Genomic DNA, 23,721 nt, shown 5'->3' on the forward strand with positions numbered 1-23,721 from the left:
TATGAGGCTGTTTGCTTTCTGATGCCAACAGTGGCAATGGCAGAGAGCCCTGCCATGTGAGAGGCAGCGATAGAGAAGAGGGGGCCAAGGAGGAGTGAACCGTGCAACTGCTATTGCTTCTGGTAGCTGAGGGGCACATCTGCAGAACAGAATGTCGATGCTTACCCCAATCCTGCAGCCCCCAGAGGTGAAGGAGTATCTATCCAAGGGTGAGCGCTTCATCAAATGGGATGATGTGAGTACCGGGGTTTTTGCTGGACTAGAGTGTATGCATGGTGGCAGGGCAGACCTCACATTTTGGTCAGGGCTTGCGAAGAAGCTGGGAGCATATATTCGGTGTGGGGGATGGGGCACTCTAAATGTTTGTGTTGTACCAGTTATGTCTGGAGAGGGAGGGGGAACTGAGAGGAGCAGGGGAGTTGAGTGTTAAAAACAAGGGAGCATATGTGTGCTTTCTGTACCTCTCTTTACTGTGGAGGTTAGAAGTAAATGCAGAAATGTGCCACTGGGTCTCAGTTCAGCGTGCAGTTTCTCTGATGTAGGACCCTGGGGTCCTGTCTCTGTGAGCCAGGAAGGCAGTCAGTGCTGGGAGCCAGATGTCTCCTTAGGAGAGAAGCACACGCTGCATTCGGACATGTCTGCTGGGAGGGTGGAGGGTAAGATTTACTCATCAGGAAGATTCTCCATGCTTTACGGATGGAGAGGCAATCGGACTCCAAGTCGCTTCCTCTTATGGCCCTGTTGCTGGAGTGGATCAGAGGGTGAGCCATGTCCTCCCACTCCTGCCCAGCTTGTGGGTCTGTAAGCTACCAAATGTACAGTGGCCAAGCAGAGAGAGGCCTGTGCTTTAACAGCACTAGGGGACTGTCCTGCCTCTCTTCTGTTCTGCACTGTTCACAAAGGCTTGCTTTGGGGTAGGGGCTGTAAAAAGCTATTTCTCTATCCAGCTCAGTTCTTGTGTCTTCAAAATATCTAGTTTGCATTCTCTGTTTGCCTTTCATTGTGAGGGGAAGAAAGTGTGGACAGGAGAAGAGAAAGAATTAATTTGGGAACTCTCCCTTTCAATCTAATAGTCCCCCTCCTCACTTTCTAAGAAGATGAAAGAGGATTTCTGCCAATACCCGCTCACCCGGGCAAGGGAGAGGCAACTGCCCATATCTCATCTTGAGTTTGATCTGTGCATGCTACTGAGAGGTGTGTGAAGGTTGGTAAAGCAGGGAGCAGCTCAGGTTATGATTGTTCACCCCCCACAAGATGTCGGGGTTTGATGTGGTATCGCAAATGAGACGCATCAGAAGGAGCCTCCAGCAGCAATGTGGGGGGGGATTAGTATCATGCTTACTTTCGTGGGTGTAGAGCTGGCATAGAGTTTTAAGACCCATGGCAGTATGTGCAGAGGAGGTAGTTTACTTGTGTGCAGCATAAACAGGAGTTGTTCAGCAACACTAAGAAATGAGAAGGTAATGTAATATGCTGCTAACAGAAAGGAAGGATGCTGATGAATACAGGTTGCAATATCACTGTGCAGAAATTCCACTTGTCCTATATAAACAGGAAGATGAGGCCAGGGTTCAGTGAAAAGTGCATCCTTTCCTTTCTTTCCAGTGGGACCATTGCCTGCAGAATGCAAGTGCACCTTCTTTGAGTTTGAACAGGGATTTGGTTTCTGAGAAAATCCATAGCCAAACTTGCCAAAGCAAAGGCTGGGCTTTTCAAAAAGTTGCTGCTGACTTTCTATGCCTCAGGCTTGGGGGACCACTTTCCCAAAAACTTGAAGCTGTTTCTTCAAGTACTTCATCTGGAGTTACTGGGAATTTCAGGCTCCCTTGAAACCCAAGGTGAATCAAGTTAAACTTTCTAGACCCACAGAGTGTTTACTTGATGTTGAAATCGTGGGAATTAGGGAGCTCAATCCTGTGTGGATTTTTGCCTAAGGCTTACAGATTTGTAATCATTCCTGAAAAGGCTGCTCCTAATTATTATGTAGTTTACAAACTTGACCTCCAACAATAACAAAAACCTTCAGGAGTCGGATGTTATGGTCACATTGCTCCATCTCCTCATACTTTCCTGCTCCACGGTTATGACAGGCTGCAGAAGAAAATGGCAAGAGCTCCAGGCTGCAGGATTGCTAGTGGAGTGGGAGGATAAAAGCAGCTCTTCAGAGGTCATGGAGCCTGGGAATTTTTTTGTCTCACTTTTTCAAGTGACCTGGTCATGCTGTTGATAACTGTTTAGAACTCTTTCCACAAGTAGTTCAGACAAAGGAATGAAGGTAGATCAGATTGGCTCTTTACATCACTCTGTACGGTTTGGAGCTGGACTGAAGCTTTTGCTGCACCCAACAGTTTTTCAGAGTAAAGCAAAGATGCACATCTTTTTCGGTGCCTACATCTGATGCAGCATTTGTAGTATCTTCTCTCGAGGAGAGTGCAATAGGATCCCCAATATTATGGACTGTTCTGACCTGTTCCACTAAGTTAGCTCGCAACGCTTTGGAGGAAGGACCAGCTCTTTGCTGTGGCTTGTTTAGCATCCATTAGTAGCTGGGGCTGCCATCCAGACTTGAAGTTAGATCCTACTATATGACAGATAGTTTATTTCAAGAACTAGCTTGGGAACACTTCCAAAACCTCAGGTGGTGGAATGTAGTAGCTGACTTTTTAAGTGAAGCAGACACATATGAATTTGGCTCTATGCTGACTCTTAACCCTCTAAATACAAGTGAAGATGTTTTCTATCCTTTGAAGATTATGCACCAGCCTGGCACAAGATGCCAGACCACATTACAGGGTTTTACCAGACAACACTTGCTTTCTGTCCTGGAGTTGAACTCTACAATGTGAGCAGAAGACTATTTGGCTGCCAGACTGTCCTCTGCAGAATTCACCATCTCCTTTGCTGCCAGGAGCCACCCTTGTTGTGAGGGCCTACCTACACCCCACAGCTGTCTGCTTCCTTGGTCAGGGGACCTTATTGCTGCTTCAACTTTTAAAAAAGCTGCTTGGTGGAAGATAACCTTATCTAGAACCATGGCGCAATGCTCAGTAATGGTACTACAGCGCCTGTTTTGCTCTTCATGGCTCATGGCCATGTATTCAGAGAGCCAGCTGGGAGCTCTGAGGACGCAGGCCTGACACTGCGCATGTCAGCATTGTCCCTAGGACAGCATGAGGGAAGCAGTAGGTAGTGAAAAGAGAACATACAACACACTATGGCAGGGATATCTTACTGTAGTGGTCACTGCCCATGAAGAATACTGAACCTGAAAATGAAAGTTCCTGGAAATATAGTTACACTCTGGAGAGAAGCGTGAGTTCAATAGAAAACTGAAGAGCCCAAGGCCAAATGGCAAATACAGTTTCCATACGCTTTACAGGTTTCAGCTCAGTAGTTTGATATTTCATCTTGCAGTAAACTTGAAGCCCTCCTAGAAATGGCCAATAGGCCTTATGAGCATATATTCTGTGGCAGCAGATGTTAAGTAAACTCAGGAGTCATCTTGACTAAATGAGTTTGGGCCCAAGCTGAGGCACCAAGCACTCCTTATGTTTGTTTCCAAAGAGCTCGCGCTTAGTCATTTAGCCCAGGCTTGCATGTGAGATGAGAATGGATGTTGTCCTGAAGTTGCCTTTAACTGGAAATGCAGAAGCAACCCTAGTTATTCACAGGTGAGGTACACAACCTCACAGCAGCCTATGCTTCCTTTGCAATGTATGGCCTTGCTTCTGACCTGGAGGGACCCCTCTGTGTTGTATGGGATCCTGAATTATTTCATCCATCTTTGTGCCTATAGTGTGGGAGTTTAAATAGGAGCTGATTGCATATGTTCTTTTTGTAGTCCATGCAAAGCCAGTCCTTGGAGTTCAAGAATTATCTCCTCAGGTAGATTCATCAGTTGTATTAGATGGACCCCTCCTTGAACTCTTTCTGGCTAGAACTGTTTACAGTTTCTGACTTTCATTGACTGTAAAGAGAGCCCAGATAACTAGCATGAATGTAGATACCTAGATGGTAGATGCCACAGATGAGTGCTCTCTCTGCTTGTCATAGGCTGCTTCTGGAGCCCGTAGAAAGAAGTAGGTGCCTTAGAGGGCAATTCAAATGACAGCTGAATCACATCTAGAAGGACTTTCTTCTCTCTATTCATTGCAGAGAAAGTTCCAGGATTTGCTTTGGCTAAATGTATAAAGATAGGTGAGACCTAGGCTTCAATAGATATTTACTTCCATAGCCTCATGCTGTTACTCTGGAGATGCATTGAAATCATCTAATTCATTTGCATAAATCACAGAAGATGATTCCCCCAACTGGGACTACATTTGAACTGGAAACTCTACATTCCATAATGGATTCTCCATGTCACATAATCTATTAACCTTCTTCCTCCTGTTTTTTTGTCAGGAAACAGCAAGTGCTTCTCCTGTGATTCTTCGAGTAGATCCAAAGGGCTTTTACTTATACTGGACCTACCAGAATAAGGTAAGTGCCAAGATTTCACAGCTTGGTCTCTGAATTGTCAGATCAAGTTTGTTAAGAATTAAAATGCCAAACAGGCTTGAATACTGCATTTGAGAGAGCAAACTACACTCATTCCACTTAGCAGGAACCCCCCCACAAAGCATATGGGAGACTAGTGCTTATTCAATGGCAGATTTGTCTTCGGAATTCCAGAAAAGAACAGGAGATCAAGCTACAAACATGCTAGACAGATGAGCATGGCTTTTTTGTGCTTGTAACACAGGCAGTCTTATACCTGTGAAGTTCATTAGATGTGCTTCAAAGGACTTGACAGGAAGGAGTAGTACTGATTTCCCTGTTACCCAGCAAGCTAAAAGATTGTCCCAAGTGTGTAGTGGTGAAGTTGGATAGAAGTCCAGTTGCAAGATGCACACAATTAGATGCATGCAGCTTCAGCTAACATGTGCCTTATGTGCAGTCTGTGCTGTAATTAACTGACCTGTTGATGCTTTAGAGATTGAAAAAAATAACGAAGGAAGTGATGTAGAGACTACACCAGGTATGGAGAGTGATTTGGGCTCCTCTAAGGCCAAGGTGCTATGTGCACATACTGTCGAGGTAAAGCACAGGATGCTGGTTCCCTTGATGCTGGAGGAAAGTGAGAGGGAATAAATTTAGGAAAGAAGATTCAGTTCCTCACTTCTGAGTAGCAATGATGGGTGGAGAGGTCTGGCTGTCTGGAGGTGGAAGGCTGGGCTTACTTCTGCTTTCCAGAGCGGAGCTGTGGTTCAGCTCAACTTCCTCCTCGTGACCTACATGCTGAAGAGGCATGGTAGATAAAGAGATACAGACAGTAGTCCTGCACAGCACCCTGGCCAAGAAACCTGATTTTTTTTGATGAGGTCTGCTTCCTTGGAAGTTTGTGCCCCAGTGCCAGCTGGGATAAGGTGCTGCCACACAGCTGTATCCTCTGAGAGCATGGTGCTGCAAGGTTGGGGACTGCCACATCCCTCTAGAAGATGCACTCTCCTTTCAGTTGTCTCTGTCACTCTCATGCTCCCTTTCAAGGGCTGCTCCTGGTGGTAGAAGTGGAGCTGTAAGGGTTCCAGCCAGATAGCAAGATGAAATGGTAGCTCTGGAGCAGGTGTACAGACATGGGGCTGGAGAACTGTCATGGTCCCTCAAAAGTGAGACATTTCACCATGTTATGGTTGTGAGGGATTTAATTACCTGGGAAAGGGGCAGGGATAAGGAAGCACTGCTGAGATTAAGAAGCCCAGACTTGGTGTCTCATTTTGCTGAGAAATGCCATTGGTTAGCACCTAAAATAAAATAAAATGTAAACAAATCTGAGAGCCACAGTGGAGCAACTGCCTGTTTTACCTCCTTGGGGAAGCATTTGTCTGGCATCATTCCCACTCTCTGAAGGAATCTGCAGGCAGTGTATGAGCTAACAAAGATGAGGGACAAATGAAAGCTGCCAGAGGGAGCTGGTGAAGGTCATGTGCACAGTGACCAGGGACAAGAGATGGGCTTACACACATGTATCATAAGGTGGTATGATCGATAGTTTCTGTTGAATTCCTGTGGCTTATTAACCTTTCTGTGGCTGGCTCTTCTTGAGATCCTCTTGTCATGAACAGTGAGAGAGCGGGACACTGGGAGAGGAGATCAGGGAGAGGAGAGAGAGAGAGGGACACTGGAGGGATGGGGAGAGAGAGAGAAGAGGGAGGGAGAAAAGAGAGAAGTGGGGGGAAAGAGAGAGGAGAGGGAGAGAGAAGAAGGAAGGGGGGACATGGGGAGAGGGAGGTAGGAGAGAGGGGAGAGAGAAGAGAGAGAGAGGGAGAGAGAGAAGGGGGACATAGGAAGAGGGGAGAGAGGAGAGGAGAGGGAAGGACATGGAGCGAGAGAGGAGAGAAGGACACAGAGGAGGGGGAGAGAGAAAGAGAGGGACATGGGGAGAGGGGTAGAGAAAGAGGGGAACAGGGAGGAGGAAGAGAGGGAGATGAGAAAAGAGAGGGAGGGAAGAGGGAGAGAGGGGGAGAGAGAGGAGAGAAGATAGAGGCAGAAGAGGGAGAAGAGAGAAGGGGGGACACGGGCAGGGGGAGAGAGAGAGGAGAGACAGACTACTGCACCACTTTTGCCCTAGGGACTCAGAAAGGAGTGAGATTAAAAGTAACATTTCCATCCCACTTGACAAGAATATGGAGATACAGCCAGAAGATACAGTATCCACATTGTTTTTTTATTGTGATCTTGGAAAACTATATTATCTGCTGCAACAGGTATGATTTGTTTTCCAGGTCCATGGTGAGCAGGCAGATTAGTAAGAGGGGAAGGAAGTTCAGGTTGGATATTTAAAAAACAGACAAAAAAAACACTACAAGTAGCCAGTAGTGAGGACAGTGAGGCTACGGAGTGAGTTGCTTAGGGAAGGCTGTGGAATCTCTCCTATGGGAATAGCTTCAGAACAGATTAGGTGAAAGTCTGTTGGGAATGACCCAGGTGAAGATGGTCCTGCCTGTCTTCCAGCTCTGTTGCTCTGTGTTGAATATGTAGAGACAAAAGAAAGGCTCAGAACATTAGTGACAGGAGATTCTGGATTGCTTTGACATATGGGCCATTACTGAGGCAGAGTTTTCTCATACGGACAAGCCTGTGCATGTTGCACACTCCATCTCCTGTTAGGACTTCCATGTCCAGCAAGCAATACCTGACTCTGGTACAGAAGTGAGAGGATATAATAGTAGTGTAGGAAAGGCTGTGCTCATTCATGTATTAAATCTTTGTGCATGCTTTTTCTGCACTGCATATTTCCATTAGTTGAACCAAATGGGATGGAGTAGGATGGACATGTGGCTAATACGAGCGCTGTGCCTTCCCTCCGCAGTGCTTATGGAGCATTTCGCGTTCTGCCTGGGCTCTCTGGAGGTTATCCATTTTCATTCAAAGATGACACTATTTGCTTTATTGGGTTTTATTTACTCAGCCCTGATTTAGCATCCTCATCCTGCCAATTTGTGGCCTGCCCTGAAGTGAAGGTACAGGTGTGGTGGTGTCCCCATTCCCTCCTTGCCAATGTAAGTAGTTGGCAGAATTGTTGTTTAGGCTCTGCTGCCTCTGTTTCTGCCTGGATCTCTGGGCCAGCTCAGGCTTTGAGCCTCTTCCATGACCAAATAGTCCAAATAGTGTCCCTGCACTGAGGCCAGAAAAGCCTCAAAAGCTCCTAGGCTAGAGAAGCCCAGAGGCTGGCAGTGAAGATTCAGGAAAACTGAGGCCTGCTGTATGGCTAGGCAGGAGCTATGTTTCATCCCACATGCCAGAGCCCTAGTAATCTGCAGTGGGCCTCTGGTCTCACCCTGAAGAGGATGGAGTTGCAGACCAATGCCTCCTCTACACTATCCAGCCTGCCAGCTTAGCATGTCGGCAGCTACTGTTTCCCTGCCTACGTTGTTCCTGGTGGGAGACCTCTTCTCCAGTAAAGAGCTCTAGCTAAGACCTGCTTTGCAGCTTATAGAGACTCTGTAATGGTCTTGTCTTTCCTTCTTCCAGTGCCTTCATCTTCCTTGTCCTTATTCTATTGTAGGAAATGGAAATTTTGGATATAACCAGCATCCGAGATACTCGAGTAGGGAGATTTGCCAAAATCCCCAAGGTAAGTGCATGACTTTGTTTCTGCCAACGGTTTGCGCAGGAAAGGCAAACCTGCCCAGGGCTTTGGCATAAGCTGAGGCAGGTTCCCCAGGACTCCTCTGTGCACATTAAAGAAAGACAGTTCCAGACTCTGGTGTCTGAGCTTGTTGGAAAGGGTATGTCAGAAAGCTGGAAAAACGACAGCCCTTTTCTGTTGTGCCCAACAGCAGTGTTCTCTCCCCTGCCCTGCATCTGGCTGAATGTACAGGCCAGGCCAAGAATAAAGCCACTGAGCTACATGGGAAGTCCTGCAGGAGCCTCGTGATGTTTCTGTACTGAGTCACCAGAGCTTCTCCCTTGTGCAAAGATGCACAGGCTGGGTCAAGGCAGCTACAAACCTGTAGTTACAGCGAGATTCAAACCCAAAGTGTTTTTTATTCCCCTTTAAAGGGAAGAATATGTAGTTTCAAGAAAAAGTAGTGCTACAATTTTTATTTTATTTTCAAGTAAGTTTAAATTGTCTGCTTGCAGGGTAGGAGACTGAAGGGAAGCACATGATTATGGCTTTGATTTTGGTTTCAGTTATAATTTAAGCTTTCTGTAGCAAAGTTATTCATGCTAGGACTTTATCCTGTTATTTTAACTTTTTCATATATGACAAAAGCAAGCAGAAAATTGAAGTAAAACTGAAATGGGAAAAGGGGAAAAAAAAGAAAACAAAGGAGTAAAAATAATGGCTCCATATAATAACATAGGTGGTTCTCAATCTAATGTAAAAGAGGAAGATTTTGCAATATATACTGAGAGACTTGAGCAGCCTCTTTGCGTAAGAAGTATGGCTGTTTTCCTAATATCACTGTGAAAGTGTCTATTTAGAGCTCTCCGAGACTCCTGTTTCTCAAAAGAATGTAGTGAGATGGATTACAAAGGCATAGCAGAGTTCAAGAACAATACAAATTTCATACGATTTTTAAAAAATTGTATTGGGTTCCTCTGAGAATCTGAGCTGCTTTTTAGAAATTTACTAGAAAAAAATATATCTATGAGTTTTCAACAAGCCTAAAAAATTTGTCTGCAATGTTTGGGGGGAAAAAAAAAAGCTCTCAAACTTTTTTGATTTGGGGAAATAAAATACTCAGAGCTAATAGAACCAGATGTTACACTTCAGACAGAATGAACACTATTTGAACACTAAGAGAAAGGCCAACTTTCTTAAGAGGCATGGGATGCCATTTTCTATGATGTTAAACTTCAGGAATACCTGCTTAGGAAATAAATTCAACTTTGATGTAGAATATAAATCAATGGTAGAAGTATTGAGACCAAATATCCGAGGCCAGAAATTCCTTTGGTGACAGCAGCCAGGCTGGAGAAAAAAAGACCTAGATTTTAGCAATTAGTTAAGGAAGACTTTCATTGGAGACTATCAGGAAAAATGCTCGCACAAGTGCAGTGTCAGTGTTGCCCCTAGACAGAAGGAATTTCTACTCAAATGGCATCTTTCTGTGATGAGCCCTACTCACAAGCAAGGAATTGCTCTGGAAACAAAACCAACTCCTGTTTTCTGAGAGTAATTCACAGTACAGTTTTGTGATGACCACAATCCTTATCAAAAGACAAAATGGCACCTTACTGTGTGAGAACGACCTTTTGAAACAGGAATTTTTAATAAAAACACCAAAAAGTTTTTGGAAAGGAGTAAGAAGAAATTCATGAGTAGTACCAGGGCAGCAAAAAGCAAAGGAGGAGGGGAAACAGCAGCTGTGTTCACGGCCAGCTTAAAATCTTTTCAGTAAAATTGGAAAGTGGCCTGTGTGAGTCCCATCACAATCTAAGGCTTTTACAGAAGAGAATAGGAGCGGAGATCTGTGCATGGAAAAATTACTGCTTGAGAAAAGGAAAAAAAGGTAGATAAGTGGTCTCTTGAGAAGAGAGAATCAGTCGAGTCCCAGAAAGAGCTGCGCTTGGGCCTGTGACATACAGTATATTCATACATGATCTGCAAAGGTGGTGACTAGTGGCATGACAAAGTTTGCCAATGGTACTGAGATATTTGGGGTAATAAAATGAGGGCTGATTTGCAGACAGTCTGTATTGCTGACTGACTGGATGATCACATGCAGGATAAAATTCAGTACAGATAAACATCAAGCAACGCACACAGAGAAAAAACAATACTAACCTTCTGTAACAACAGGCTCTTGAGCTGACCATTACTATTCAAAAACAAGATCATGGGTTATGATAAATCTATGAAAACATCAAGTCTGTTCAGTAGTATTTGCTCAAAAATGTAAATTATGTTAGGAATTATGAGGAAAGAATTAGGAAATATCATTATGCTGCTGTACAAATCCTTAATGCATCCATATTTCTGAGCATTTCTGGTATCCCTAGCTCAAATGAGATAAAGAGGAATTGGAAAAGGTAGAGAAGGACAGCAAGAGTAATAAAAGTATGAAATGGCTTCTGAATGAAGAGCATCTGAATAGACAGAGATGGAAGTCTGTTAAAAAAAGATGAGGAGGTTGTGGGGGAATATGGTAGAGTGCTGCAAAATTGGAGGAGGTGAACACAAAGCATTTGCTCAGTGTTTCTTCCAGTGTGAGAACTACGCATCAAGTGGAATTTTCCAGAGGCAGGTTCAGCACAAGCAAAAGGAGGTGCTGTTTTACATGTTGTCATTGCGCTGTGGGACGCTTTGCTGCACAAGCAGTGAAAACATACGTGAGTTTAAAAAATCATAGGTCTAGAAGGAAATGCTACTTGAGGGTTATTAAATACCAGATATGCCTCTAATTTAGGAAGCTGCTGATCCATAAATTGCTGGAAGCTGCAGAAATGTGTCAGGAAAGTATCCTTACATTTGCCCTGTTCTTTTACTCTTCCCCAAGCATCTAGATGAATCTTTGGTTGACCTGGAATAGCTGTTACATTCTAGCCATCGTAATAGGCCAGAGACTACATTTTACAGTCCTGGGAAGTGCAACAATTCGGTTTTTACAAACAAAGAAACAAAGGTCAAAGCATTAGGTGATTTATTAAGTGTTTTCAACATGTAATGCATGTCATGACAACCTCTGCTGTGAAAATCCCCAAGTGCTTTGAATTGTGCATGTCACTTAGGGAGGCTCATTTAACATAACTGTCCCCTTTTTATTTCGTGAGATTTTCTGGCATTTCTATGACAACATGCAGTAACATGCGCTAGGCTGGCTACTTCTCCATCTTTATCTTATGGGATGATGGAGGGTCTTGGGTGGTCATTAAAACGCGTGTTGAACCAAAATAGTGGGAGAAATGTGCCAGTCCTGGAAACTTCCTGTTTACATATGTCTGTACTATCCCAAATGCTTCTGCAGAGCTTGTTTAAAGACATCAGTTGTGTATTCAGTTGGCCTTCCTGAGAACAGAATTTGGGAGCACTCAAAGAATGCAGAAAGCAGTAAGAAGTTCTTAACATGAATCACCACACTTTCCAGATACGACAGCCAGGTCTGGTGCATAATTGCAGGAAGGTATAAATGTGAAAAACTGGTGTGACAAAGCAAACAAACACAGAAGGATCTATTAGAGATGAAGGGAGGAAGAGTGAAAAAGAGTGCTGGTCTCTCATATTAGAAAATAATGGCTTGGAATGGTTATGGGATGTAACTGCTGAAATTTAATAGTTACTTGTTTCATTGACCAGAAACAGAGGAAAAGGGCTAATGAATGATATTTAAGACAAGGAGAGCAAGATCACAGCTGTGAGAAGAGCTTGCGATAGCATCAATAACAAATCAGACATCCTTTTCCCCTCCTCTTCCGTGTAAGTGACAGCAGTCATAGTAAATCCACAGCCTCTGTGTGGCAAAACTTGTGATTTCTTTTTCATACTAGAGTGTGACTAAAGGAGTTTACAAGGAAGGAGAGTGCTTTACTGAGGAAATCTGTGCTATTGCTTTGCTCTTCAAGGCTCTGTGCACTTTCTGGCTGTAATTTGGGCTCTGTGACAGCCAAACGGGCACTGAGCTTTTCAGAGTAATGGAGGTGAAGTGAGTCTCTCTGCTAATGGATGCTTCTAATGTGGGTGTTGGGAGTTACCTGCTTTCTCAAAGTACATTAGCACTCTCCCACTGCTAATGGTGAGGAAGAGGACTGGGATTTTTGTTTGTAACCTCTCTGGGCAGAGCAAAAAGAGTAACACTGAAGTTCCTGTGCAGAAAACCACTTCTGAAAGGAGCTGCTGTGGTATGCCCTCCCTCACCAGTACAGGCCACTGTATTGTCCTTGCAAGCTGGAAGGCAGGAACTGGTGGCACTTCCTTCCTGACTGTGAATAGTGCTTAGAGAGTAGATGTCATCAGCCAATAGTACCCATTGGATATAAAAGTCTGACAAGAAAGAAGAAACAAGTAGCTAAGAGCTGGCAGCAATAGGAGCCACCCCCAAGTGAGAAGGGCCACTCTGCTACTTGCCCCAGAGGGAAATGATTCCTGGAACTGAACTTGCCTGAAGATGAGAGAGTGACTTGTTCTCTTTCAGCAGAGAGTCTCTGCTTTGTTCCTTCCCTCCCTCCTGAGCCGTCATCTGCTGGTATATTAGCCCATACTCAGGAACGCGGATTGCTAGAGTCCTCCCATGACCTCTTCTATGCATGTGCAGGTTTCCCCTTCTCACCCCCTTGTTTTATTTTCTTTGAGAGCTACTCAGAATGTTCTCCAGTTTTTTTTCTTGATGGGAATTTTTTTGAGAGACAGGGCAGAATGAACTTTGGCTCAGGTTCAAGAGTAATAAAGATAAGAATTAGCAGGGACTTTGAACATAAATGAGACAAGATAAAAAGCCATTAAATGTGGTCCGGCAGCTTGCCAAAGCAGATCAAGATGTTATTTACAATGCAAATCTATGTTTTCATTTGAATAACAAGGAACAATAACGGCTGCTCCACTTTGTCTCCTTATAATTCATTAAGACCCCAGAACACTGGCACAGAATGTAATAATTAGTTATGGACCAAAATATGTGATGTTGTAGGCCAGACTGCTGGCCTATTGTCTTCATCTTAGGTTTTATTTAGACATTTCATCAGGCATTGGCTTCAAAACAAGTGTCACTTTTCATAATAACAGAAGTTATATTTTCTGGCTAGCCCTCATTATTATGAAATAGTTTCATCCTCCATGCACGTTTTGTCATTATTGAACCCAGAGATGCAGATTCTGGCCTGAATGTGTACAAGGGAAAAATTTGTGCCGAGGTATTTCACACATGGCATTTTGAGTAGGGAACGTATGAACTTGTAGTGTTTGGGAACTACTAATGCAGTGAGCATTCACGTTACAGTCAAAGCTGAGCAGAATGCTGAGCTACGAGTTATAATCTAATTGTGGGCTCCCAGTCATTCTGCTGCATCGCAGAGAGAAAGTGGCAGCTCTGAGGGTCGAGCGTCATCTCGGTGTTACATGGTGGATTCAGCTATAGGTGTGAGCACAGTTTAGAGGTTGGGACTAAGCAACTTCAGATATTCAGGCCTCAAAATGAGAGAGTGATCACAAGAAGCTGTATGGAGACACACTGATATGTGTGAATGCAAGAGAAAAGCAAGCAGGAGCCAGTGGCTTGCAAATTGATGTGTAAAATAGTGGAGCAGAGGCCAAGCAAGGAAACAGTCACATCTGATGAAATGGCTTTTTGCCATGCTGGGCTATTTTACTGCCTCCTCTATCTCCTGCAGTGTGAGCTCTTAGACTGTGAGGACAGAAGTTACTGAGGATGTACAGTCTGGATCTCTCCCTTGCAGTCTGTTCCTGCTTGATTCCAGAATGCTGCAGGTTATTTTGTGCCTTGTGAATCTGCGTGCCACTGCATTTCCCAGTTCCTTTAGATAAGAAGGCAGTAGAAGCTAAGAGCATTTCATTTTCTTCTCCCTCAGGTCTGAGCTGCTTGGAGCAGAGACAGGCTGGCCCTCACAGTGCAAATGATAGCAGGAGAGCCTTCCCCACCTTGGGCATTAGTGAGCTTTCAGCAACGGGTCTTGTTGCTGAATCTGCTGATGGAACAGTGCTACTAATAAGAACATGAGCGTTACCTGCAGGGCCGAAGACGTGAATAATCTTGGTGCTCTCTTTCCCTTCTCGTAACCAAACAAAACCTTTCTTTTCCAAAAGTCGTTCAGCCCGCAGCAACATCCCCCCTCCAGACAGGAAGCAGCAACCAGAGAGGCTTGGACATATTTGCTCTTTGCTAGTGTTTTCTCTCATTCCCGTTCTTACAGCTTTGATAATAAACCTACTCTTGTGCTTAGTTTTTTCACAGATTTGGTACCACTGTTCTGCTGTGCTGTTGCATGTCATGATCAAGAATGTAGGGTTGAAAGAGACTGCTTGGGTTGTCAAGTCCAGTCCTCTAGTATCACAAGCCCTGCATCGTGTAATTATTTTCTTGAAGATACAAAAGTACCACAGGGTAGTAAATGTGTGCAACTGCAGCAGAACCTGGCTATCATTTGATTGCATCCTCTTTCAAGTGGAGAAAAGACTGGTCTCTCTGTCTCTTGCATTAGGACTGGTCCTTTGTTTATATTTGCATGAGAATTTGCTTTTCTCTAGACTGTGAATCTGGTTTACACAGATGAGGATTTTAGGGAAATCAGGAGGGTGGGAAATGAAATAAAAACTGAATCTGTAGTTGAACTACTCCACTGGTGGGTTGTTTTGGGGTTGCGTTTTTTTGAGTGGATTTGCTAAGCATGTTTCCCTTGCTCTGATTTGCATGGATAATATGATTGTCCTGCTTTTCATGCAGCAATTCCTATTTTTCCTTAATGGCCTGCTGCAATGTGACACTAAGTCATTATGCAGTGAAGCTGCAGCACAAAGTGTTGAAGGAGTACGTGTTCTGAAGGAGCCAGACTTGGCATCAGGTTCTGTGCCCTTGGACAAGCAACATGTCCCTAGTTCTCTGTCACTGTCCTCACTAAGTGTTAGGTGAGCATCATAGCATTTATCCTGTGGGGGAGATAATCTCCACGTAAAATAGGCAGCACAAAGTAATTGAGTGACTTGCTTAAGGCCAGGCAGGAATCAGTTGCTGGGAAAATATAACCCAATTTAGATCCCTTGCAAGATCATCCTTTCTTCTCCTTTACTCTCTGTGAAGTTTTCTTCTCATAAAATGAGGCTAGCAACTTCACAGGGGTGTTATGAGGCATCTTAAGTTAATGCTTTCAAAGTACTTGGGGTATAAAAAGCTGTATAGGCTAAGGCGAACTGTAAACTTGTTTTAAGAAGGTGATCAGATACCAAAGCACTGTGAAACACTGCATGTGTCAAGTTTGTCTGGCAGAGCACAGCTGGAAAGGCAGAAGCTCCGATACAGCTTTCAGCCTGCTAGAAACATACCATGAACACAAATGTCTGCTGGAGAGCCAAGCGACACCGGATTACAGAGAAGGAAGAGATGGGAGGAGTTAGCTTGTAACAAATACAGGAAATGAGTTCAGCATAAACCACAAGTTCTCTATTGTCTTAGCTTCATATAATTTACAATGTTAGAGGTAAGGAAGCTGAACAAATGCCAGCAGGTTTGTGAGATGAAGTTAAACTTGAAACTAAAAGTCCTAACACTTTGCCACTTGTAATGAGAAGTTAACCTCCATGAAGAGGTTGCTATGAGTGTGGGAAGGAGGTATGGGTATGTGGGTGCTGTTCACTTCTGCAAAGGAAAACTGCTCACAGTGCAAAAATGTGCCATTCTAAAAGTTCCCTAACTATTAGAAAATAGGCAAATCTTCTGGGTATTTTTTCCTTCTATCTGACTGACTTCCGCCTTCTTTCCTTCCAATTACTCTTGGATTATACAGCTTTCAGAGCTGCCCCTGAGAGGAGTTGCTTTTATGAAGCGGCATACAGTAGTCAGATGATCTTGAGTTATAATCCTGCCCATTCTATTTTTCCTAAAGATGTCTGTTTGCCACGTATGTGTCAAAATTGCAAGTGTTCTGGAAATTTAGAAAAATACAATGAAAAAAGCCTGCATAGTGCCTTATAAAATATATATATGCAGTTGTTTGTGTGACACTGTACAAACTGATGAGAATGCCTGAAGCCAATCTGTTTTGAAATTTCAAGTATTACAGTCCAAAAGTGAAGAGCAGAAAAGGAATTGCTTGGATTTGAGTCACTGTGGGATAAAAGCAAACAGTTGTGCGTGTTTTTTTTTTTAATCAGTTTTAGGGCAAGTTAGAGGTCCATAAAAGTCTAAGATGAGGGAGTTCACTTTCCTCAACTTGCAAAAACTCAGACATCATCCAATTAATAGCAGCTTAGGAAGTCACTAAACACAAGCTGAACAGTGGGCACTAATTTTGTATGCGCTCTAAGTTTACGGCAAATGAAGGGGTAAAGTCATTTAGCTAAAACCTCTTTTGTTGAACTTAATGTGTGGTATTATTAATGTGTTAGGGTATCGCTGATGTTTTAACTTGTTGAATTGCAGTGACTCAGTCGTGCATCTAACTGACTACATTTGTGCAGCTGAGGGCTCAGATTCTAGCTCCAGTTAAAATTCTGAGTCTGACGTGCTGCGCTGACAATGCCCGAGTATGAATTTTGCCCTTAGTTTCTGAAGGAGCAAGCACTTTGATAGCCTCCCTGTTTGCTTTGATATGGATTTCTCCTGCACTTTAGATAATGAATTGCTGTGGTTTATTCTAGGACGTGGGAATGTTATCCTTTTATTAATAAACAGCGACTGTTAGTATAACTCCAGGATACCTTGGCTTAGTGATGCCTTACATAGGAACACAGAGAATGCCAAATAATTTAAAGGAATTCTATAAATGCTTTCATACAGTGATGAAACCCAAGTATGACTAATCAGATGAGCCCTATACTTAACAAAACAAATCTCTGGTGAGCCATCACTGTAGGATACTGCAATTGCTGTGGAAAAAAAACAACTCTGCGAACTGAAAACTAGCAGCACTTGGAGGGAGAGAGAGTCCATTTCTCCAATAACCAGGTCTACACCTAGTAGACCTCCCAGGGTCCCAAACAACATCTTCCCTGTGGTGCAGGGAGGTTGTAGTATAAAGTAGAGTGCTAGGCTAAAAGACCTTATCAGTGTTTTGACAAATGGCTGTCTGTAATAACTTGGTATGCACATCTAGTTTGAGTAGACCAGATACTCATCTGCCTGTCTGCAAGTTCAGGCTGAAGTTTTACAAGGAATTTTAAGAGCAGTCTCCAGTATGTACTTCATCAGGCCAAAATAGTGTGGTTGTGCAGTGGTATTAGTCACAATATTCTGTTCCTTGGAAGATCCAGGTAATGCAGACTCCAGAATAAAAATGATAAATAATGAAAGACAAGGAAGATAACGTTAACAATTTTGCAAGCTTCAAAGAGGCTTGGTATGAATTTGGGTCAAGGTTTGGATTAGGTCCTGTTTTTTCAGGTTAGCAGTTAGCGTCATTCTCCCTTCATCCCCATTTTTTTTTCTTTTGCAGTGCCAGAAGCTCCGAGAGGTTTTTAACTTGGATTACCCACACAGCACCTTCCTGCTTAAGACTCTAACTGTTGTGTCTGGCCCTGACATGGTGGATCTCACTTTCCATAACTTTGTGTCCTACAAGGAGAATGTTGGCAAGGTATCACAACCTGAGGGAAGGGGGCACTGGGAAACACTATGGATTGGAGCATTCAAGGGAGAGTAGGAAAGGAGAGGGGAAGACAGGGAACCTGAACACTGTCAGTGTTTCTGACAAGGTTATAAACACAGGATTGTGTTCCAATAAGGCATGGTACCTCTGTAGTTCTAGAAACTTCTGTGCATGCAGGACCAGTGGAAGAAGTTTAGTGTGTCATTTTTGTCCTTCCTGTGCTTTGTATGGATAAACAGCCAGCTGAGAGGAGTAGGTGGAAAAGTTCCAGCTGCTAGTATATATAGGCAGTAGGAAGGTGATATAGCCAGGCCCAGGAAGTAGGAGCAGTCGCTGAGATTCGTAGCCTGGCACTGCTGCCAGGCCAGGTCCATGCCATTTCAGTGTCTGATCCTGTAAACTGACTGCAGTTCCCTAATGCCCAACTGCCTCTGCCTTGTGTGTTTGTTTGTTCCCAGAGCTGGGCTGAAGATATTATGGCCATTGTTCGGAATCCCCTCACGTACAATGCTTCTCGATACACCTTCTTAGAGAAAATGTAAGTGGTTTCTGACAAATGTTGTTCTCTAAAACATTCGTGTACTACCCTCTCTGCACCAGAAATAAAAGGCTCTTCAGCATCCAAGTCCTTTGGCAGCCTCCAAAACAAGTCCTGCGTCAACTCAGGAGCCCCAAGGCAGAAGTAGGGGGTTGGTAGCTGGGCCATATGTCACATGGCAACTGACTGGCACCAAAGTACTTGAGCCTTTTGAAAATGCACTTGGGATTAGACAGAGATTCAGAGCCTCAGATATGTCCCCTCCACAGTCATAGTGCTAACCTCCAAGAAGCGCTGCCTCTTTTTCTTGTCTCTGTAATACTGTTTGGTTGGCAACCCAAGATCACTGAGGAACACTAAATAGCAGGTACCATTATTTCATATCTATGTCAAATGTTTCAGAGGAATCTCTTTCTTTGATATCTAAGCTCTTATCATTTGCTTGTCTCTCCCAGGAAATGGGAACAAGTTTTGTCTGAGGCAAAGCTCACGATCTGTAGTCTGCCAGGACTCTGATTATCAGTTAACTCTGGGATTCTTTTCCCAATTTTATTTTCTTTCTTTCTCCTTACTGATAAAACCTGTTATACAAGTGAATTTTCATCCTTCCTCTTGGCTTTTTCACAGCCTGATAAAGTTGAAGATGCAGCTTAATGCAGAGGGGAAAATTCCTGTCAGGAAGTAAGTACGGATATTTGTCTTTATTGTGTGTTCAGTCAGACTAAACACAGAGTATCTGGTGATAGGATAGCCTGGTGGCTTCAGTTGCCTGTTCCTGCTGCACTAAAGAGGTAAAGCCTCTGGATTCAGGTCATGAGAGATCTCCTGCTGTACCTATGGACCCCCGCAAAGGGAGGGGCTTGGGACATAATTTGGAAGACCTTTTGAGACTCATCTTCATCTGCAGCAAGAAGTTGTCTTGAACAACCATGGATTTCGCTTTCTGGCTGTTGCCAAATAATGATCAACAAAAACAACTCTGGTAATATTCTGGTCAGGGATTTGTTTTGCTAACGTGAATTAAAGGGTGGATGAGGTGTAGGACTCATTTTAGCTTTAATGTAAGAAACTTTGCATTTGATCCCATTTCTAGAGGAGAGCGTTTTGCTTGGCTCCCCAGATAGCCGGAGCTAGCAGTCCTTTGCTTTCTCTTGTTTCCTTTCCCCATGTATGGCCACTACAGCAATTCTGTGCTGGTATGATTCCGCCGACTTCAGCCTTTACTCTGCATTTGAGGACAGACCTTTGGGCTGATGCGAATTCTAGTTCAGGGTCAAAACAGTGGAGGTCTGTACTTCACTGTTCCCAGGGCTGGCTTTGTGCATCAAGGTAGGGCTGCCATGAGAATCAGCCAGGGCTGCTTTGTTGAAGCAAAGACCAACCTATTAATTCTCTCCCACTGCATTGTGTGGCATGAGTCTAGAATTGATTTTGTGCCACTCAGTGTCTTCCCTGCTAAAATCACTCTATGACTGGTCTTATGGCTCCTCCAGGTTTATTCAACTCATACGGCGACAAAAGACTGCACTGCAGTGTTGAATTCCTTTTTCAATGCATAAATTATCCTCTATATTAAGAATAAGGACCTGCAGTTAGTGCATTCTTAGGTATTCACTGGAAGGTTTTGAACCACTCTGCCTCTAGCTTTGTGCTGCATTAGAGCATCACAAGAAGCAAGTGCTAATCACCTTTAATAAATGCACTACCTAATGTGTGTTATATTGCCTAACGATTCTAGACTGAGTCTATGCTGGCTAAATCTGTTACAGGATGGTTGATCATTATTCAACATTAAACATCTGTTGTTGTTGTTGTTTGTTTTCTAAACCACCAACCAGCAGAATTTCATTCAGTCAGAAACCAGTGTATTTGTCAAAGGGTTTTTAAAAATGTATAGGTCTTTAATGAATAACACACTAGGGAAGAGCTCTTTAAATTGATCTTTAAAATGCAAGCAAGGCAATGTTACTGCAGAGAGAAAAGAGCTTATTTTTTTCCAAAACAAGCTTAAAATAATCTCTGCAGGCTCTCTCTCTCTCCTAAACGCCTTGGTCTTTCTCTCTTGCAGAGTAGTTAAAAGTGCTTTGCTATCTAAAGCATTAGACCACTAAATAGTCCAGATTAAGAGCAAGATTTATAAAAGTATTTGGCATCTCCAGGTGCAGGTAAGTGTTCAGTGGGCTTTCAAAACTCCATGTGTGAATAATTTTGGAAATTCCACTAAGCACCTGCCTTTGTCTTTAGACATTTACATCCCTTTGAAGCATAGCAAGGGTGCTGTAATTTTTGCCTTGCAAAGGGCTGCTTGGGAACTGATATATAATGGGTTTGCATAAGTCTGCTGTAGCTCCCACTGAACACTTTTCCACCTGTCACCGCATTTGACACTTCTTGTTCCCCTTCTTTGGCTGTGAGCACCTGAGATACCAGGAGCTTAATAGAATTGACATCTGAATTTATCCACAGAGGAGACCTCATTGTTGTTGGCTGGGAGCTTCTGAAAGTAGGGAGAGTTCAGTTATTGTTAATATTACATAAAATGGCAAAGAGCGTGCTTTAAGCTGAAGGCTTAACACAATGAATTCTGCCCTGCAGACCAGTACCCAGCTTTCTAAATTGGAGGTGAGCTTTGGTTTCTGCAGCCTTTTGTGCTTCCATCATGTAATACAGCAGCTTCTTTGCCTGTTTGATGGGTTTGTTCCTTGAATTCATGAAAAGCCAGGACATAAAATTTTGTCTTCATCCACAGCAGTAAATTTACATGAAATTTGTTTGCTTTTTTTTTTTTGAATCCTGTCTAGATAGGAGTAAATTTGTACTCAAATGCCTGCTATTGCACGAGATAAATAGTGTCTTGTGGGCAGAAGTGTCCCTGAGAATTTGTGGCATGACACCAAAGAGGGCACCTCCAAGAGGGGCAGGGGAAGGACAGTCAACAGTGATTTTGAGGATAAAGTGATCCAGCTTAGTGTCAGAGCTCCTACAGAGTCCATAGCAGAAATATGGAACTTCTGTATTAAGACAGCAGTCAAAAAATCTACTGTAGAAATATCACTTTACAGGACTTGGTGCATCAGGTGCTCCCTTGGAGAAACACTGTCTTCCTTCTCTGGTTCATGTTTACAATCTTCTTGACCATCCCCTTCATTGTACATACTGAAGCACCCCTCTGTATGTCTTGCACTCTGGCTGCTTCTCCCAGCCACCAAATCCAGACTTTCTGACTTCACTCCGGTTGCACTGTGGTTATGATTTTTTTTTCCCTCTCTGGTCAGTATTTTTCAGATGTTCCCTGCAGATAGGAAGAGAGTGGAAGCAGCATTAAGTGCTTGTCATCTTCCAAAGGGCAAGGTAAGGGTCTTACTAGGTAGTCAAAGGTCTTACTAGTTCGAGAAAATCTTTTTGCCTGCTCTGACTATGATGCCCTTGGCTCTGAAAAAATCAGCAGCCCAAACACTGTAAATTGCTATGAAGCCCTGCCCTTGTCATTATATGCCTTGCCTTAACTGCAGGCATGCTAAGATCAAGTCTTACTGTTCATATTGCAGTAATGCTTGTGGCTCTATTATCACTGGCGCTATATGGCACAAGAAGCAGCGCATTCCCCTGCACCTGCTTTACCTGTTCCACTGTCTGCTCTTTGAAGCAACAGATCTTAAGGTTAATCTTGGCACTGCTACCAACCTGCTGAGTGCAGTCCAAGCCTCTGACACTCCTATCAGTGCATCATGCTCTAGCTTTTACAGCTACACAAGAGGCACCATGGGACAGTTTGCTTTACTGTCCATTCTGAAATAGGCCATTACAGTGCTTCTCCACTCCATCTGCTCTTTTCTCAACAGCTTGCTAGATGTTCCAGTTGCTCATTTAACTTGTCACAAACAAGCGCTGTAAGTGCCGGGCTTGGGTGTTTAGCATTAACAGAGAAGTGAAGGCAGTAATAGGTTTATGATACTGACATGTCTCTATTTCATTTTCAGAATGATGCTATCAACCCAGAGGACTTCCCTGAGACTGTGTATAAAACTTTCCTTATGAATCTGTGTCCCCGGCCTGAGATCGACGAGATATTTACCTCGCAGTAAGTTTCCCTTAAGCCACAGTGATTTCTTCAGACAAAAGATTAGGCAAAAAGGAAGGGAGAGAGATTGTTGTGCTGTATAGTGTGGCTGGTCTTAAGCCTTCCTAGAAGAGCAGGTACCCAGGTCACAAAACAATGACTTAACACCTTCACTGACAGTCTGAACAGAAAGGATGAGACCTCATTGGGCTGCGGGAACTCTTGACTGTCACCTTCGAAGTGCCGATTCCAGGTCAATGCTAGATCATCCTAATGTGACAGGGCTTGTGGCCACAGCCAAACAAGGCCTTGTACAGGGTGAGAAAAATAGATCCTCACAAGTAACCAGTGTATTTTTTTTTTTTCCAAGCAGCTAAATCTGTGACTTCGTAAGTGGACTTGATATCATTGGGCAAGCAATTCAATGGGTTCTGAAATTCAGGCCCTTTCAGAGTTCAAATCAGAGGCTCAAAATATGCCCTTAGCACAACCTGTTGACAATATTGAATTAATTAGGAAGAAGAATATAGAGACAGAAGGAAGGTCACAGTGGGAAGTGTTGTTTACAGGAAAAAGTGTAGACAAGACAGGAATCTGTGGGCCCAGAGAAGTAGGCGTCCATTGGTAACCAGAGGAAGGACCAATCTCTCCATTGTGAAGTTTTCCTGGGTAACACACAGGCCTTACCCCTGCTCCTCTGTAATTCTCTTCCCATAGCCATTTAAAAGCTAAGCCCTACATGACCAAAGAGCACTTGGCAAAGTTTATCAACAAGAAGCAGCGAGACTCTCGCCTCAATGACATCCTTTTCCCACCAGCCAAACCTGAGCAGGTGCAGAGCCTGATAGAGAAGTATGAGCCCAGTGGGATTAACATCCAGAGAGGTGAGTCTTGCTCAGCACATAGGTCCGTTTTTCTGTCATGTCCTGCTGTGGAGGTGGCAGGAAAATAGCAGAGGATCTCACACTGACTGCTAGCCTGACTTTCCCAGGGGAGCAGCCAGCCTAATTCTCACAAGCCCCTGTGTTATCATGCAATGGCAAGGAGGTGCCAGAACCATTTTGTTTCATCGCCGTTAACAGCTTTGTTTTCCACACAGGGCAGCTGTCTCCCGAGGGGATGGTCTGGTTCCTCTGTGGCCCTGAGAACAATGTGATAGCACTGGACAAATTAGTGCTGTACCAGGACATGACCCAGCCGCTCTCACACTACTTCATCAATTCATCTCACAACACGTACTTAACAGGTACGGGCAGTTCCATAGTCTGCCTCAGCTTCACGTGCATGTGTGCCATCACAAAGGATGCATGAATGATCCCGTCAACCGATCAGGCAGATGTTATATGCCCTGAAATTTGAAGGGCTGAGGGCAATAATACACCCT

At 43.7% G+C, this 23,721-nt stretch overlaps 1 protein-coding gene across 1 annotated transcript in view; it reads left to right on the forward strand.

Annotated features, from left to right (window-relative positions):
* PLCB2 (phospholipase C beta 2) overlaps positions 1-23,721 on the forward strand; it is a 50,424-nt gene continuing 26,703 nt past the window's right edge. The window contains exons 1-10 of the mRNA XM_067295818.1: positions 1-235; positions 4,405-4,482; positions 8,048-8,116; positions 17,587-17,727; positions 18,198-18,277; positions 18,905-18,958; positions 21,553-21,628; positions 22,258-22,358; positions 23,055-23,221; positions 23,437-23,583. Of these exons, the coding sequence (XP_067151919.1) occupies positions 152-235; positions 4,405-4,482; positions 8,048-8,116; positions 17,587-17,727; positions 18,198-18,277; positions 18,905-18,958; positions 21,553-21,628; positions 22,258-22,358; positions 23,055-23,221; positions 23,437-23,583 (997 nt within the window). The 5' untranslated portion in view covers positions 1-151. The remainder of the gene's footprint in view (positions 236-4,404; positions 4,483-8,047; positions 8,117-17,586; positions 17,728-18,197; positions 18,278-18,904; positions 18,959-21,552; positions 21,629-22,257; positions 22,359-23,054; positions 23,222-23,436; positions 23,584-23,721) is intronic.

The sequence above is a fragment of the Apteryx mantelli genome, chromosome 4 (assembly GCF_036417845.1).
Source record: "Apteryx mantelli isolate bAptMan1 chromosome 4, bAptMan1.hap1, whole genome shotgun sequence".
Classification (NCBI taxonomy): Eukaryota; Metazoa; Chordata; class Aves; order Apterygiformes; family Apterygidae; genus Apteryx; species Apteryx mantelli.